The following is an 18,306-nucleotide window of genomic DNA, read 5'->3' on the forward strand; positions in this document are numbered from 1 at the left end:
AGAGAAACAGAGATGGCAGAAAAACCTTAAACATCAGGCAGAGGAATGCAGTTTCAAAGAAGAATCAGTGTTGCACTACGACAGGATCTCTTAGGACCATAACACTGTTTGGGTTAGTGAAACATCACTATATCATAATGATTGTTGGTACAATTACATAGTCTTCATGCTTACCATGCATCATCATGACGATGATTTTAAAAAAGCAGAAACAAACAAACTGCAACACAGTAAGGTAGCTTTGACTTTGAGGAATAGCCACAGAAGTGAAATGTGATGAGAGTATTACCTTCCAGAACCACTGGATAACAGGATGATTTGGGCAGTAACCGTTTTTGTAGATTGTGTGTTGCCTCCAGTCATTAACATCAACATCGCCAAGGCCACACATCAGTAACTGTATATAGAAGTAATCATTAGGGTGTTAACTGAAGATGGTATTAGTATTATCCTGTGCACTTTAACAGAAAAACAAGATTAAGCTCTCCCTCTGTTGTCTGACCTCTTAAACAGCTAAGTGGTGCAAATATAAATGCAGACATAAAGGAGAGCTGAGCTCCTCTTCAAGAGAGTTCTCAAAGAATATCTCACTTTCCTGGAGAAACACTGTACAATATGAAGTACGTGTGCTTCACGTGACAGCATCTTTTATAGTATTGTGCTCAAAATATGACGGGTATAAGCATAACAACATTAACTCAGTAAGTTACTTGCATGCTTTACATATGAACATACTTAATCACCTAATTGAGTAAATAATATTTTTGTAATTTACTTTATCAATAGGTTTATTATTTTTTTTAGGGAAAAAGTTCTCATTTCCCACTATAAGTAAAGCATCTTTGTCTCCTAATTCACTGAAGATCTAGAGACTTCAGGATATAACACATCTTTTGCAATGAGATTGATCTGGTTTATTGCCTCTGGACATCAGTTACACAAACTTACCTCTAGTTCATTTTCATCAAAAATTTTAATCAGGTCAATAGGAAGAAGTTCTGTGAATCCCTAAGAGAAAGCAAAATAAGGGTGATATTTGTACAATATGTAACACTAAGTTTTTTATCTATGGGTCTTGGCTTCAGGGAAAGCCACTAGTTAATTAAATGACATACAACAAAGAAGGATTTTGAAAATGAAATACATGGTTCCTGAGTATTAATGAATCTCTAATTTAAAAATTAATCACTAGATTATTTCAAACTCAAGTAATTTAAACTTGAAAGAGAATAATCTTATAAAAGGAGAAATGTGAAACCATTATATGTAAGCATTCCAGAACTTGTGCAGTCATGCGAAGCTTCTCACTCCCTTAATGAGATACAGATATATGAGAAGTCTGCATAAAAATATGTATGTATTATGTGGGTAGAACGGAAAAAAAGTACTTTACCTCCAAAAAAGCATTCATCTGTTTTTGAACTCTGTTGACAAACCTCCACTGGATGACCAGACTATAGTAGTTAAATAAAAACATGAACACATTCATTAGAAGACTTTAGACTTAATTAGCAACCTTAACAGTTTCCGTTTCTCTTCAAGCATCTCCCAACAATACTTTGATGCTAAGAAAACTAAATTAGACAGACATCCTATTTGCATTCTTTTCTCCAGAATTAGTTTGCTGTTCAGATCTGCCTTTATTCTTGTTTTATATTCTGTGACAGCAGTTCATCAGGAAAAATGAAATTCCAGGGTAGAAACTCACTCCCATTAGGAGCTCTGCGAAGCTGACATAGTTAACCCTAGGCACTTCGGTGTAGTCAACGCACAGAAGCAGGCTGAATTCATATGCCTGCTTTAACATGATAATTACTATATCCAACAAGTGCCATTTTTTTCACAATTTCATCAATTGTGAAGGGTGAAGTTTCAGCTTAGAGTAATTAGTGAGTAATTTAGATGTAGATGTCTGCAATAATAATAATTCAGAGAAATACCATCCCTTCTTGAATATTCCTCATGTCTACACATCATCAAGAAGATACTGTTTCCTGTTACGTCATAGACTACATTGATTAGTTAAATCATACAACAATAAAGGTTAAAATCTAAACTTTCTAAGGATCAGGTATAAACAAACTATGTTAACAAAAGGATTTTCTTTTAAAGGGATGTCTGATGATTTATTGCACTACAATAACTACAGTAGGGTGAATTTCAAACCAGTACTACTGTGTATTGTTACACTCCGGATAAATTCCATAAATGTATACTTACTCAATGTATTCCCTTTTGTTTTCATTTGTTACCATGATTTCTGACCCATTTGGCTTCAGGTCAACTTGATACGTCTATATTTTAAAGAAGAAAAAAAAAACACAACAACAAAAGATGACATTATTTCAGGACACGTTTCTCATGAAATCCACTGCCCTTGAGCAGCATTTTACAAGTAGTACTAGAAAACTATTATACTGTAATAGCTAATGAGCCATCATAGTATTCCACATCTAAAGATGGCATCATTATGAACAAATTATTCTATGATCACTCTTAAGAATGAATTATTTTCAAAATTCTAGTCCTGAACAGCAGGTTCATTTGGGTAAAAAAAACACATACTTCATTTTCATAAGGATAGAAAAATGTCTTCTAATTCTTCAAAATGCTTAAAAAAAAATACTATTTAAAATCCAGAGAGAAATTCTTCTGTTAAAAGGACAAATAAGCAAAGTAGAAAAATGCATTACAGAAATGTTTAAACGCAGATTTGTTGAGAATGATGAGCATAACCATCATATGAGCATAAGATAGAAACAAACAGATTCATTACAGTTCACAAGAAACTACAAGACCAAATAATACATTCAATTTTTGGTGAAAGTAATTTATCAGCAGAAATTCAACAGAATTAATGCAGACTTAGGTTCCATGAAAGCCAGAAGTTGCTAACGTTTTTACCAGTTAATGCTTACATAAAAGAGCTACCAAACCACGTGCTCAGTAGTGCAGCTATGGGGAAGGATATTTCTGAATGCAGATCCCGGTGTTTACATACATTGTAGGCACAAGATTTCATTTTTTAAAAAGAATGGGCACTTGGGAGCATTTTTCATTAAAGGAAAAGAGAGAAGGAAAGTCAAATATTCTGGCTATTGTCGGGAACTTCCCCAACAACCCCACACATACTATGAAAACATGGAAAAATGTTATATTCACGACAAAAGAAATCATAAATGCCATTACTTAATCTGCAGCCCCTGATAGATAGAAACAACATGCAGAGAGATATAATAAGGTAAGCTAAGAAACAAATCTATGAGCCTCAACCTGCAGCTATTTATAAAAGCAGTTTGTAAAGTTTCCCCAAAAGCATAAACACTTACGTACTTTTTTTTTTTTTTTAAATTATGCATCACTCGTCATGCACTTCACTGATTATCATTCTACTATTTATTTTGTCTTTTGAGAACATCTTTACCTATAGGCCCCAAACAGTCCTAAGCTGAGACAATTTTCTAATAAAGATTCTGTAACACCTTTATTACTCCTTATAAGTATTTCAGTCTGCTTCTCAGCCAGCTTCTACTGCTTTTCAGAAAGACATCGTATCGCTCTTGACAAGAATAGAATTCCTTCGTTGGCATCTCCAGCCTTAGATAGCTCATAAAAAATCATAGAATCATTTCAGCTGGAAAAGACCTGTAAGATCGTCAAGTCCAACCATTACCTACCACAACTAAGTCCACTGCTAAACCATGTCCCTAAGCACCGCACCACACATCTCTTAAATAACCACCAGGGTGGCAACCACCACTTCCCTGGGGATCCTGTTCCCCACCCTTTCTGTGAAGAAATTCTTCCTGATATCAAATCTCAACCTCCCGTGGAACAACTTCAGGCTCTTTCCTCACGTCCTATCACTTGTCACCTGAGAAAAGACTGGCACCCTCCTTGCTGCAAGCTCCTCAGCCTCCTTTCCTCCAGACTAAACAATCCCAGTTCTCGCAGCTGCTCCTCACATGCCTTCTTTTCATTTTACTTTACAAAAGACACTTTACAATTCTCACAACTGTGCAAGAAAGCTTAAAGGTGTAACCTGCTGAAGGGTGAAGAACAGTTAGGTCCCTCACCCTCCAAGCATTTATGAGGGTGAGCCAAACTGGTTCCTGTGCCTGAGGGAGCCACCAGGGGAGTGTGGCCAAGCCACAGCTCTTGCAGGGAAAATATCCTGACCTCTGGAGCACCACAGGCAGCTGGCTGGTGGCTGCTCATCCTCTCCGGGCCCAACAGAGGTGGGGGAGATGGCTTGTGTTAGTCATGGGTAAAGACAACTTGCACTTAATTTTTTCCCACATTCATGGACAGGCCCCAAGCTCACAGACGTAGCCAGTCTGTCACCAAGACCTCTCTGAGGTTACGTGCGGCCTCAGCTCACCACAGATGGGCTCTGCCATCGCTTGTCCCCTACCCCTCCAAGTGCCACCTGAGTACTTACAGCAACCACAGCCAAAAAAACCACAAAACTCAGCAGCAGAGAAAGAGAGATTAATACTCAAAGCCCATAATGAGATTAACGTTCAGCAGTCCCGATCAGGTCCACAAGCACGTGATGCTGGCTTTTGGCAATAACCAGTAGGATGGATGTACAGACTTTTGGGTTAATCTTTACATACCTGTCCGAAGTTTTCCTCATCTATGCAAAACATGAGATCCAGCTCTGTAGGGTCATTTTCCAGGATCCACTTCAAAGAGTTGTAGTATTCACTGTCCTACAGGAGATTGAAATTAAGCAAAGTTGGAATATATAAACATTAAATACGCAATTTAATTTTAAAACAAACAAATAAAAACATCTAAAATTAGAACTCCAAAGGGGTTGGAAGGATGGGAACCTTTTTATTTGTATAGCTACTGTAAAGCAGTGTAAAGATGAATTACCTTATTCATTTGCATTTTTTAGATGCTATATTTTTAGGTATGTGTAACTCTCCTTAATTGACGTGTAACTATTATACAATACAATAGATTGACTGTGCTAATTGGTTAGAGAATGTCTTCTAGATAAAGCTGTTCTTCTCAACACTATTTATGTACTGCTTCATTACATCAACAATATATTATACAATTACTATTATATTGTTGTTATTAAAAACTCTTGAAATTTGCTGAATAAAAAATCCCCTCTAAATTCCTGAACAGGCTGTATCTTTATTATGTAGAAAACATTAAGAAGACAAGAAGGGTATCATACTACTAACTTCAAGGAAACCTTTTACAGTTAGCTATTGTGTACATCTGAAGTGTACTGTATTTCAGTACTGGTGGAGTGCACATGTCTAGATTGGGCATCTGCACAATCCTGTTAGTTGTGCTCCTTCATTTTAAAATGCAAAGTTAGAGATTACTAACTCATAAAGCAGTTATTTTTTCTCCCAGGGAGCAATGAACACAAAAGTACTTGATTGCAATTCATGTTGAAGAAGTGGAAGTTGATGAAGTGCAGAGAACAAAACCAAAGCCTGTACCAGGGCATAAGTAGTGCTGCATTCATTGTCTCTTTGTGGGTAAAACCGTTAATCATTTGGCAACCCCTTCTTCCACTACTGTGGACAACTTCCCATGCTACCAGGTCAGAACTATGTCCTTTCATCTACCTCATCCTGCTTCACAGTATGAAAAGAAGGGAAAAAAGAAGAAGGGAAAAACAGGACCTCTTGCTAGTGTTCCTCACAACAGGGAGACAGCTGACTCAGTGGAAAAGGCAAAAACACAACCGCGAATCATTCTGTATTGCGTCTCTTACTGGCCTATTCATGCCTCTTCTCCCTCAACCCTAACTGCTCTAAATGCACTGGTCCTGAAACTGCTGATGTGGCAGGGAATATTTGTTTTATTAAAAAAATACGCACATACCATTCTCAAGTTCTTAAAACCATAACCTTGTGTTTTCCACCATGCACTTTACTGGAACTATTAGCTCTTATAATATTTCCCAGATGAAAAAAAAAAAATCAAATAATTACTAATGCTGATAAGTTTCAAATGTTATCTTACCACTGATTCCATGTCTTTTAGAGTTATTGGTTTCCCCAACATCATCTTGTAAAAAGGTCTGATGAAGAAGCCTAAAACAGAGGGAAAAGCGTTACCTCTGCTATTCTGCATTCTCACCTTACCTAAAGATATGACTGCTAAAGGATGAAACACCATGCTATTTCTTACTGTGTCTGTGGGAAAGAAATATCCTGCAAGGAACAGTGCTGTAACTGCTCAAGTTAACACAGCAGACCCATTTTTTATTTAGACTTGGCAAGCCCAATTTTTCAATTACAAGAATTATGCCAATGTTAGTTACATGGTAGAGACACTGAAGATAGAGAATTGCGCTCAAGATACTCTAATCCACTTAAAATCGCCATTCTTCTCTCAAAGGAGATACTAGAAAAACAGGACCATGAGCTTCATCTGTTGTTGGGCTGCACTGTCTTTAAATAACATCTAGGCAGTTTATAATGGTTGCTTGCTTGGATATTCTGGGATTTCAAAGTTGAGCAAAAATTTATTCACTCATTCAATCAATTGTTTTATTAACTCGTTCAATCAACGAGAAATAATTTTATAGAAAAATTCAGGCTGCAATTGACAAGCAACTGCTTTGGCTTCAGCTGGTTTGCATGTAAGTTGCTGATACAAACTTAGTGATTTTCCTTCAGGATAGAGATTATTTGAAAATGGAGATTCTCTAGGGTTAACAGGAGTGGACAGAGGAGCAAAACTTTATATGAAACATATTTGTTGAGCAAGACACTATCATTTTACCAAAATCACCATTCAAAACAGGAATGCAATTTCCAAAGCTTCCAGTTCCATTACTTTAATCTCTTAGACTTTGTTTCAAGATATACTACATTCTAAAGCATATGAATTATTGAAGTGATTCATTTCATTTAAAAAAAAAAATCCAGTAAGAGTAGCTTAGCAATACAGTATAGTAACTCACCATCTAATAGCTTCCCATGATATACTGCCAGACCAGCAACCCGTCCAATAAATGTAAAATACGAAAGATGATCTTCATTACAAAGACCTGAATTAGGATTAATCTGAAGTGTATAGTTGTCCCTATTTTGGGGAAAGAAAAAAGCAGATTGAAACCATCAGTGCGTTATCAGTACTATTCTCATCCTAAATCCAAAACACAGATTGTTCAGAATATTTTCTTTGAATAAACCAGGTTCAACCGCTAAGATAGGAAGAGTGTGCAAAGTCTAAGCTGGTAACTTCCAGTTTCCCAAGACATTTCTATTTCAAACTTTCTAGTACACTAATAGATTCCTAAAAATCCCAACTAAATCCTATTTTATATTCTGATTATCTAAATAAAATCAATGGGACTTAAAACTATAAAATGTTGTATTAACGAGTTAATGAATAACCATGAGTGGTAATGTTTAATTTTCAGATGTGTATGTATTTCCCAGAATTAATTAAATACTACTCCCAGAAACATCAGTTATAAACAGGCTGTCTCTAGTAAAGTTTTATTTGTCTTTGCTGTTGATAGGAAGTCTCACTCTAGAGTGAATGCTTACAATTTAAAATACACCTTTCCATCAAATTGAACCTCGAATGAAAATAATGTTTTTAAAGTGATTGCAGTGATATTTTTATCACATAAGCAGTAGTAATATTTCAAAACAAATGTTTATCCAGTGAATTCTACTAACACAAAGGCATTCTGAACTAGTCAATATTCTGTAAGCTATGTTTTCCTCCAAAAACAAAACGTGTATTTTCTGAGAAACAAATGCAACAAAACCCTCATTATACAGCCTTTGTTCATCTACTTTACAATTTATTCAATGCTCATTAAAGAAAGGAGCAAGTTTGATATTGGCATGAAAACATAAAAACTGCTGCTGGCAATTAAGAAATCCATCCTTACTGTGGCTAAGTGCACAATGTGGAATTACATAAGTAGACCAAAAGAGATGTAATTTAAGCAAGAGACTTGCTCTCTTGTTTACTAATGCAACACTCAGGGGGTTTAAAATTGGACAAAAATACATTTAAATTCATGCAAAGCCAGTGCTGTATGACTACTGAAATGTAAATGAGAAGGTGTTTTATGAACTAATTACAAAGAACACTAATTCCGGAAGGCAGGTGCTTTACAATGCACTGGGAGGACATTAAAACATCTTGTCTAGCATCAATCCTCTTACTATTGCTAGCTTCAAAAATGGAATCTACTATTGTTGCAAGCAAGGCAACATCGAATACTATTTTAGCAATAAGAATGTTCTATGAGATTTCAACAGCAAATTTAAAGTTTCTTGGAAAAGGATAAATGATAATGCAGAACAGAGAGATTTGACTGATAGGAGTACAAATTCATGTATCATGAAGGATGATCTGACTACTCTCCAATGTAACTTTCCATTTTACTCAAAATCTAACATATATTGCTTACGAATGAGAATATTATAATGGATACTTACGTTGCTGAATATTCAAAAAGACCATAATAAGGGTTGAACATCTCCTTGGACAAGAGAAAAAACCATTCTCTGGCCACGCCTCCATAGTCAAGTCCTTTTTCTGACTCAAATTCAATCCAGAGCCTGGCTTTTAGTACATCAGGTCTCTTCACAGACATGATTCTTCTGTAGGACTCCTCAAAAATATTATTTCTGTGTAGCTTCATCTCAAATCTATTTGGTATATCGGCCTGTGTGAAAGGAAATCAATTAGTCTCAATAAATAGTCTTCAGGGAAATTACTGATCATACGCTTAAAACTAAAGGACAGATTAGACATCTGAGTGTACCAAGTTTCCTTTATTCTTGTTTTCCAATGCTCTCTAAGTCCACAGGTTGATACATTATGGTGAACTGGGTAAGTTCCACTAGTGGGGTTCAGAGATTTCTATGATATTTGATAAAATAATGAAAACAACAAGAAAAGCAACAACAACAAAAGTAAGAATTGTTGATATTACCACACTCTATTTAAAGGTCATTTTAGCTTAACATGTTAAAAAACACACAAGCTTTATGCAACCCTTTCACTCAAATATCTGTAAAGGCCAGAACTGTTTCACCATTAAGAACACCAACAGTACTACACATAAAACAGTATTGAATTGCCAAGATGTAAGCAGAACAGGACTGCCAAAATATTTAAGAATTTCTGTCCGAAAAAAGAGAACACTAACACCCATTATGAAAGCCCAGGGAGACGAATTCAGAAAAGACAGAAGAGAATTGTGTAAAGTATTTGAAGAAAGAAGCAGAAGATGAACAGATAAATATGACCCTTACAGTCAGGTACAGTTTTCCTGATAAAATTGACTTGAAACAAGCATTTCAGGAGGTTTGCTTTTTCCTGACAATTAAAGTACTTATTGTGTACAGTCACAAGTCAAGCTCAAGGTGCAAATTCAAGGAACTATCAACAATCCCATAAAGACATTGGTGAGTCCCTCTTCATATTAGAGTTGATGCTGCCAAGGCTGTTTGCTGTCAATTACAAGTCAATATCACATGCATGCTAATAACTTGCATTCTCTTAAGTTAAAGAAGTTATTTTTACAGAACATGAATGTGAGAAGCTTGTGCCAGATGCAGTAATACTGTGGGCTCTGCTCTGCCAGTTTGTTCCAGCTCTGTCTTTCCAAACCTACTGTTGAAGACAAAGGGAAATACCAATCTTCTAGCCTATTTTCAATCTAAAGTCTCTTAAACTAACATACAAATTAGACTCAGTTAGAATGGAAAATAGTGAATCACCGCTTGTTATCTCATCACTCTGACTTTCCATTCGTATTAGAAAGTGCAAATCTTAAAGATTTGTAAATGCTGTTGTTGAGAAATCCATCGATCAAATTCAAACTTTTCTTCATTTTCTTGGTTTCTACTTAACTCTTTTAAGGAACAAGACAAACAAGAAAAAACAGCAAATTTGTTATAGCATGAAACACCATTCTGTATCTACCCCTGGGATATTTAATTTTTTCTCCCCAGACATAACATAACTGGCTTCAACACAAAGCAGCATGGCTATTATACTCACGGGTTTCTTTAACTTCTTCCGGAAATAGTCATATTTCTGTTTGAACTCCCTAGAATATGGAACTGCCTATCAGAGAGAGAATCATAAACACAGATTATTCCAGGTATTTAACAAATTGATATTCCAATATTATTTAAACAAATGAAAACTAAATTTGAAGACTACCTAGATATGTATGCCATAGGTTCACGTAAAAAAAAAAAACAGTATGCATGAAATACAGAACCCAAAATCTTCCCATTTCTCAGTGTGTAAGTTCAGTTAAAAGGTATCAAAACGTTTAGCCATTTTTTTAAACAAGTACTTACCCTCATTTTTTTTCTTATTTTAGGAGCAGAAAAAACAAAAACATTTTTTAACACAGAGAAAAAGAGATTAGAATGCAGTGCTGCCAACTATGCTTTTCACTAGGAAATGATAAGCATGCCATATGATATTTTTTAAAATGACTTTTTGCAGAATCATAGAATGGCCTGGGTTGGAAGGGACCTCAAAGATGATCTAGTTCCAACCCCCCTGCCATGGGCAGGGATGCCGCCCACTAGATCATGTTGCTTAGGGCCTCATCTAACCTGGTCGTGAAACAGTTGTTACCAAAGAATATGGATTTATGGATTTAAAAATTACATTTTCTATTCCTTGAAAGATGAATCACAAACTGCAAAGCTCTGGTTCAAGTTCAGATCTGAGGGGAGAGTGGGTTTTCATGAGAGGGCTGGTCTTGAAGTAGACTCATGTATGTGAGAGCGTAAGACAGAAATATTTCTATATAATCTTTCTCTTGTGAAAGATAAGACATGAAAAGTTAAAAAAAAAACAACATATTAATTCATTTTACTCTGATGATAATATGACTTTACCACAGCCATTAAAGAATCTTTTGACATGTTATCATTGTTTGAACACAATGTGAAATACAATTTACGTACTTCTTTGTTTTTGTCATAGCAGCAAAAATACTGTTAAAGGCACTAAGATGAATGCTTAATGGGTATATGACTGCAAAACGGATCTAATCTTGCTTTTTCGTAAAAATAAAATAATACTGTTGTTTCCTTAATTTGGTCAGGATTGACCCTGATTATGTTGAAACAAATATCCCCCAAACAGACTGTCTCATCTATGCTTATGGTTTCTGGGAACATAAGTAGAAGAATTTGTGTAACATTGCGTACTAGTATCTCAAGCATTATGTGCATGTTAAATGGGTACATCAGTACAACAGCAATTACGTTCAAACACGTGACTATTATCAACCTTGTTCATAAACACAAGGAACTGGAATTAAACACTAGCAACTAGGATTACAACATCCAGTAGTTCATCTGCTGTGGCCTGTCTGAGATCCTTGAGCATTTACCCCAAATTAAAAAGTATTACTGGCAGATTTCTACCTGGAAACATCTTTAGGTTGGAAATCCAATCACTTGAAATACCACAAAGTAGCCTAAAGCAGCATAAAAAGGTCAAAGAACCATTCCATATATTTAATGTTTTAAAAAACTGATACTAAATTAAAAACATTCGTTTTTTCTAAAGTTGTTTTTCTGAAAGCTTAGTTCATATGCAGGATTTTTTATGACTCTTAAATTTGATAGGCCTGATTATTGCCTTTATTGCATTCAGAATCCACAAAGTAGTCACATCTTTTCCATATCGAGTGGTAACAGCTTTTTATTTTCCAGAAATGCAAAAATGAACAGCTCAGTGTCTCAGCTCAATAGAATTGTCTTGACGGTAATGACACAGGTAATGGTAAATATGAACAGTACTCCTATATACGTTCCTAAAACCTTACAATCTAGAATTCAGCACAGAGTATTTGGTCTGAAACTGACAAAATCTTCCAGCCAAAGAATCAGAGCAGACACCCCTCATGCCCAGCTTAATAAAAAATATACTATTTGAACACAATGGAGCAATAAAGATGGTCCACAGAGGGGCATCAATTTGGGGGAACCTTGTCAGGGTGGTGCATGACAGCAACTTCCCCTGCCCTTGGAGGCTTACAAAAGCAGGTACTTGAGCCTCCCATGTCCCTCAGGAAAAGGCAGAGGTTGGTCCTGCTTCCTTGGTTGTTCAACAGTCTGAGCTCATCTGGAGAACAGGCATGACCTGTTGCTTAACAGTACCTGAGTCACAGCATTTCATGCAAAAAGAACCATAGCAGTACTTACTGGACCCGTAATCGCTGGGTTCTGCAGTCTGGGGTCTTCCCACTGGGTAATTTTGTTATCTGTAAATAACAGAAGAAATTATATCATTACTTCTTGATTATCACACCATGAATTTACGGTGTTTTGTTTTGTTTTCCCTACAGATGTTTTCCCTACCATTTCCACAACTTAGTATTTCAGGGTTAGAAAAGACTGCATTCACGCATCTCCATCAAAACCCCACCACACCGTTTAGTTAAAACACTCATACAAAAATGCAAAACTACAACATAATCCAGCGTAACTACACTGGTTTTATTTCAACACCCATAGTAGTAAACATGTTCTATTCAAACATGGTCTTGGATTCAACACATATTAGGAATACACAGATCTCATGCCTGAAAGGTAAAGGAATCCAAAAACTTTGTCAAATGACAAACTAAGTTTACTTATTTCAAATTCTGCAAGGTTTAATAATTTTAAAACAGTCTGAATTTAAATTTGGAGGGGAAGGAATAACGACTAATTTTGGGAAAAAAAGTCCTAGACACTGATTTTAATGAAAAGGCTATAGGATCGGTAAAGGGAGGAAAAATTACACAGTTATGGTATAAGAAATTGCTCAGTTTTGGCAAGGCAGATTTTGGCATCAAGGCAACAGAATTCAGTTCTTTTCATCTACAGTTTTTAAGAGCACCAGCAGCGTTATATGGTTATACAGTGAGTTATACAGGACCATGGTGAAACTCTCCCTGCCTCCAGACAACTGTTTCTCACAAGATTCTGAACACAACAGAATCACAACAAAATGATGATGTTGCAACAATAAGACAATGCTCCAAAAACCAAACTAAACGCCATCTCCAATGGCAAGGTTCAAATCATCTCTTTCCTACACTGGAATAGTAATAATAATACACCTGTTAGTTACATGCACTGCTTTGATTTATGAACTGCATATTAAAAGGGTAGTCAAGATTTTAAGTTTTGTAATTACTACATGTTTGGGAATGAAACCACTAAATTTCAAGAAAATTGTTTTTAAGGACACAATGGGTAAAAGCAAACAACCAATCCCACTTATTTTAAAACAGGAATTTTCCATGTTTCTACAGTTGGAAAAAACAAAAACAAAACCAAAAAACATCAGTTTTGAGCATCCCAAATTAATTTTAACATGGACTAGATTTTGAAAGCTGACATTCATTAAATGTTACTAAAGAAAATTCAAAAAGATCACAAGCACATTTCAAGAAAATTTGACCTATCAGTTAATTTAATATTAAATTACTCTTATTTTCCTTTACATGTTAAGTCTATTTAGTGCTCATGGCAATTATGGAGGAAATTTGTTAGACTCACAGCTCCATGTACTTCACAGCCTGCCCTAAAAGCATGACTCCTGAGCTGGCCCTTGTCATCTCGTTTCAACCTGTGCAGTCAAATTGAGTTCTACAATGTTTGCCAGTTCATTTCTTATACCTACTTGAAACTGACAGCTGCAAATTATGGTGGTAATTTTCTATGAAATCAGACAGAACTGTAAATGACTTAGAGAGTTTGTCAGTTCTCTCTTACTACCGTGGCATATGTTTAAGAGCATATGCTGTTACTGATAAGTCTTTGTCTAAGTTGTTTTTCAGAATATTACAGTGATAGAGACTTCATATCATAAACACTATTCCAGGGCTTAAATGCCCTTAAATAATATCCATTCCTCTGTCAGTGAACCACTGGTAACTATTCTGAATATGGTTGGAAAGCCTTTGTGTTTTTCTTCAGGATACCTTCTAACAGGTTGATCGTAATTTCCTATAAGGCTCCTAGGAAATGCAGAAGTTTAAACATGCTATGTGAATACAGAATATTACTTCGTTTATGGATGGCAAATAATGTTGACTCAGCTGGCTAAGGCCAATCGCAGAGAACTAGAGACCACATATATATATGTATAAAGATAAATATACATATAAAGGAATTTACTATTGGACAAATTAGGACTGTGTACACTTAAAATCTGAAAAGTATCATGTTTTCACATTAGTATGTTAAAAGTACTACCTAAATTATTTTATCTGTATTTTGATAGGACAAAAGTATTAAATAATTATGCATAAGAATTACAAAATATATCTGGAAAACCAAGACATTAATAGTAGCTGAATCAGTTCATACTTCCAACATTCTTATTGTATTCTAACAGTGAAATCGAGTACACTGGTTGCATCTTAACTAATCACTTCAGTTAAGAATGACTAAAATGATGGCCAGTTTGTCACAGTAATGGGCTACTGAGACTTGCGTGTTTAGAGGGAGCACAGTTATCATGCGCATGGCTGATTTCAGTGTATGTTCTCAAGTTCTCATCAAACAATTAAGAGCCAGCAGGCTCTGTCATAAACCTATCATTATGGTCAAATGTCATTGTACTTCCTTACCCAAACTGTGGAAACAAATGCTACTATTGAGATTGTTCAAGCCAAATGACTGAACACCAAATGCTGAGTGCAGTCATTTACTCAATACTGAGCACGATGTTATCACAATGGAGCTGCAACGTGGCCACTGTAATATCACTGGCATCACCTCTGCTTCTAGAGTCCCCTGGCAATTGTAGTAGTATGGTACCACAATGAGACAAAAAGGATTTTTGCTGGAAGCAAGTAGCATCATCAGGGGGAAAAAAAAAACAACAAACTTTTATAAAGTTTGCTATCTAAAAAGGTGAAAGAAAAATTAAATCAACAGAGGGAATAGAAAGAGATTTCAGATGCAAATAAATGTATTTTTATCTAAAATTTAAACTAGTTTGGAAAATATATTTATTCGACACTCCATTTACTTTTAGAGACAAAATAAATAAACCTTTTCAAAGCTAGGAAGATTCAACAATTATACAGATATTTTTAAAATAACAGTTCTATTCTGTGACTGTTCAGTGGCAGCAGTTTACCATAATTTGCCAGATTTAAGTTTCCAAATAACTCTTGGCAGAAACAATAACAGAAGATACAAAGAATAATTCTATAATAATATTTGAAAAAGGCTAATCTTGTTGATGAGTGTACTATTTCTGTTTTTTATTTACAAGTATGTATGTGATTCTGAAATAGGTATTACTTTTGGAGACAGTGATTTAGAAATAGGGATTTAATAACGTACTATATATATACAACTACAGATTTGCATAGCATTTATTGTTACTGATACTGAAAGAAAAACAAACTATAATGCATATTTGGCAGTATTAAGATTTTAATTCTGTAAGTTTTATGTAGCAAATATACCCTCTTCCAATTGTTTTGTGAATTATCTATTTCTGTGAAGCTTATACAGTCTGTAGTAATACCTCATTAGAAAGTTCAGATTAAGTATTTAAAAAAAGGGGGTGGGGGAATAAAACCCTTTCTGGGCTGCTTTATTTTCAAACAATGACAAAAACTAACACAGTAGTTCTGAGATGCTGTAATAAGACAAATCTACAATGAAACATCACTTACACTAGAACTTCACTAACAGAACTGAATAGATATTAATGGGCTGGGTGCAATATAACATGCTATAAATAGGAAATAAGATCAGAATCAGCACTGCCACAAGACCTTCTCAAGGGAGAGGAAAGAGTATTATCAGTGCTAATTTCTCCACTGCCTATATATGGAGTTGTGGCTATATGATCTTTTCTCATCTTATTTTCTATTCCTAGTGTGTATTTTAATTTATTAAAGTGCAAAAAAGCCATGGGATCATCAACAACAACAACAAAGAATCCAAAATATCAACAAGAACAAAAGAAACCACAAAGAAGAAATGTTAATGCTTCACAAGTCAGAGAGGGACAAAGCTTGATGAGCCAATTAAAAGCAAGCTTTCAGTGAATATACAGTACCGTATGAGGGCACTAAGTCTCTGGTATCAATGTCTCCACATATCAACACCTGGCTTCCTAAATGAAGAGTAAAATTATAAAGCTTTCACTTCAATATTTATTATCTCCCTTTGTCTAATTGCTGTAGTACCTGAGTGCTTACTTACTATGATCTATGTAAAATGTTCTTCCATCCAAATGTATTCTTTCCTCCCAGCCAGGCTGGAATTGGGAAAAAAAAAAGAGAAAATACATGAAATAATACCACTCTCAAACAGCACAAAGCAATACATTATCCGTGCCTGCTTAAATTGTCTGAAAGGTGCTTGCCAAGTAGAACACACAAAACCAGATGCATTATGCCAAGGACAAAAACCTAGCAAGATTCAAAGAACTGGCTGTTTACCCAGGTGACTGCATCTAATACAGTAAATATTTTTTTAAGCTTTGAAGTGGAAACATCTTGCATCAGGGTTTATACCTGTTTCCTACGAGGAAATGATCACAGTGAATAGATTATCCATAATCTGTTAGATTTGAGAATTTCTGGTTCTACTTCTGAAACACCTGTGGGTTACTCACTGTAATTATATAAATCCTAATAGCATGGGATAAGAACGTCTAATCTAGTCCTCATTTCTTGCCTTTTTTTCCATTCTCTTTTTCACATTTTCCATACAATTATTGTATAGAAAGGAGAACAAATTGCACAGTGCTAGCACATGCAACAATGGCCAATCTAGTACTCACTCCCTCTGTATGCCATACGCTAGCTTCAGCCTTCTATACAATATAGAAAATAAATGATTTCATTTCAATATTTTTTAAGTAACTCCTTCTAAATTCTGCAGCCATTACACTGGGAGGATACTCTTTATCAGGGAGTGTAGCAATAGGATGAGAGGTAATCATTTCAAACTAAAAGAGGGTAGATTCAGATTAGACATTGGGAAGAAGTTGTTAACTATGAGGGTGGTGAGGTAGTGGAACAGGTTGCCCAGAGGAGCTGTGGATGCTTCATCCCTGGAGGTGTTCAAGGCCAGGTTGGATGGGGCTTTGAGAGACCTGGTCTGGTGGGAGGCGTCCCTACTCATTGCAGGGGGGTTGGAAGTGGGTGGTCTTTCAAGTCTCTTCCAACTCAAAGCGTTCAATGATTCTGTGATTTTTACCTCAGTCAAAAATGGCTTGTTTAATTGAGTTTAAATCTGTGACTAATTATACACTTCCATTGATGTACGTCAGGCTACCCTGACTTCATAGCACATTTTACCTCTTGCAATTAACAGGCTAAGTTTCTCCTGTTCAGCACCTCCTTATCTAAGGAGCATGTCCTTGGACATTAATGCATGCTCAATGTATCTGAAAAATTACAAAGGAACAGCTACTTCCACAGCTTTCAAGAAAAATCACATTACTTCTGTGTTGTAATCAGAACATTCAACATAATAAATACATTCAACTGAACATAGCTTTTGATGTAATCAGTGTTTTGAGATACTGGGCCTGAAAAGTTGCCTAGCTGGATTTAAATACAAGGCAAAACTTTTTGCCAATCAAGACCAGGGCAAGGAGATTGCAGGATGTTTAAGAGGTGGATGTCTGATCATAGGCAGTAACAGGCTATTGTCCCCAGATGAAAGGCAGAATTTGTTACCAGTTGCCCAAAAGCAGCACTCATTCTGGTCTGCTGACAGAGCAGTTCTTCTAAGTAAATTGCAACTCATTTCAATGAAAATCAGTAAGATCAAAGACACATTATTCAATTTGTTTAAGATAATATAACCTGCCGCGTCCTATACAGTGGGACAGTCACCTTTTCTAATGGCACAGCTGTCTGCAGACAAAGTCCATAATACATGCTGAGACTGCTGGTGACAACTAGTAGCTGAGTTGTAAATAAAATTTCAATGACCATTTCTCAAAAGCATATTTAATATATATAAGGCAATGGGATGAACCACTGCTATACTGTAAAAATTTTAACTTTATAAAAAGTTTCAGATTTCATGCATTATCCTCTGACATTAAGATCACAGCTGTTTAAAAACAAAGCAAAACTCTGTATTTGACATGCATGTAAATCAGTATTATGTATCAGTCACAAATATGACAAAACTTTTGAGGTTAGTACCATGATTTTCCCTACAGAATACGGGAGTTTCATTCAAAAACAAAATTTATTTAGATTTCCGAATGCCAGTATACACTGGTACAATAACAAAGTTCACTTTGAACTATCTGCTTCTTTTTTTCTAAAGC

General features: G+C 35.6%; 1 protein-coding gene across 9 annotated transcripts in view; it reads right to left on the bottom strand.

Moving 5' to 3' along the window:
* NEDD4L (NEDD4 like E3 ubiquitin protein ligase) overlaps positions 1-18,306 on the bottom strand; it is a 144,708-nt gene that overhangs the window by 6,884 nt on the left and 119,518 nt on the right. For 5 of the 9 annotated variants that reach the window (XM_032206473.1, XM_032206477.1, XM_032206476.1 and 2 more), the window contains 12 exons: positions 16,215-16,269; positions 16,069-16,125; positions 12,198-12,256; positions 10,021-10,086; positions 8,448-8,677; positions 6,947-7,068; positions 6,001-6,071; positions 4,620-4,715; positions 2,221-2,294; positions 1,394-1,454; positions 949-1,008; positions 290-397 (listed from right to left, as the gene is read on the bottom strand). In XM_032206473.1, the coding sequence (XP_032062364.1) occupies positions 290-397; positions 949-1,008; positions 1,394-1,454; positions 2,221-2,294; positions 4,620-4,715; positions 6,001-6,071; positions 6,947-7,068; positions 8,448-8,677; positions 10,021-10,086; positions 12,198-12,256; positions 16,069-16,125; positions 16,215-16,269 (1,059 nt within the window). The remainder of the gene's footprint in view (positions 1-289; positions 398-948; positions 1,009-1,393; positions 1,455-2,220; positions 2,295-4,619; positions 4,716-6,000; positions 6,072-6,946; positions 7,069-8,447; positions 8,678-10,020; positions 10,087-12,197; positions 12,257-16,068; positions 16,126-16,214; positions 16,270-18,306) is intronic. The other 4 variants (XM_032206475.1, XM_032206474.1, XM_032206470.1 and 1 more) reach the window with 1 other exon arrangement.

This window comes from Aythya fuligula, chromosome Z (genome assembly GCF_009819795.1).
Source record: "Aythya fuligula isolate bAytFul2 chromosome Z, bAytFul2.pri, whole genome shotgun sequence".
Classification (NCBI taxonomy): Eukaryota; Metazoa; Chordata; class Aves; order Anseriformes; family Anatidae; genus Aythya; species Aythya fuligula.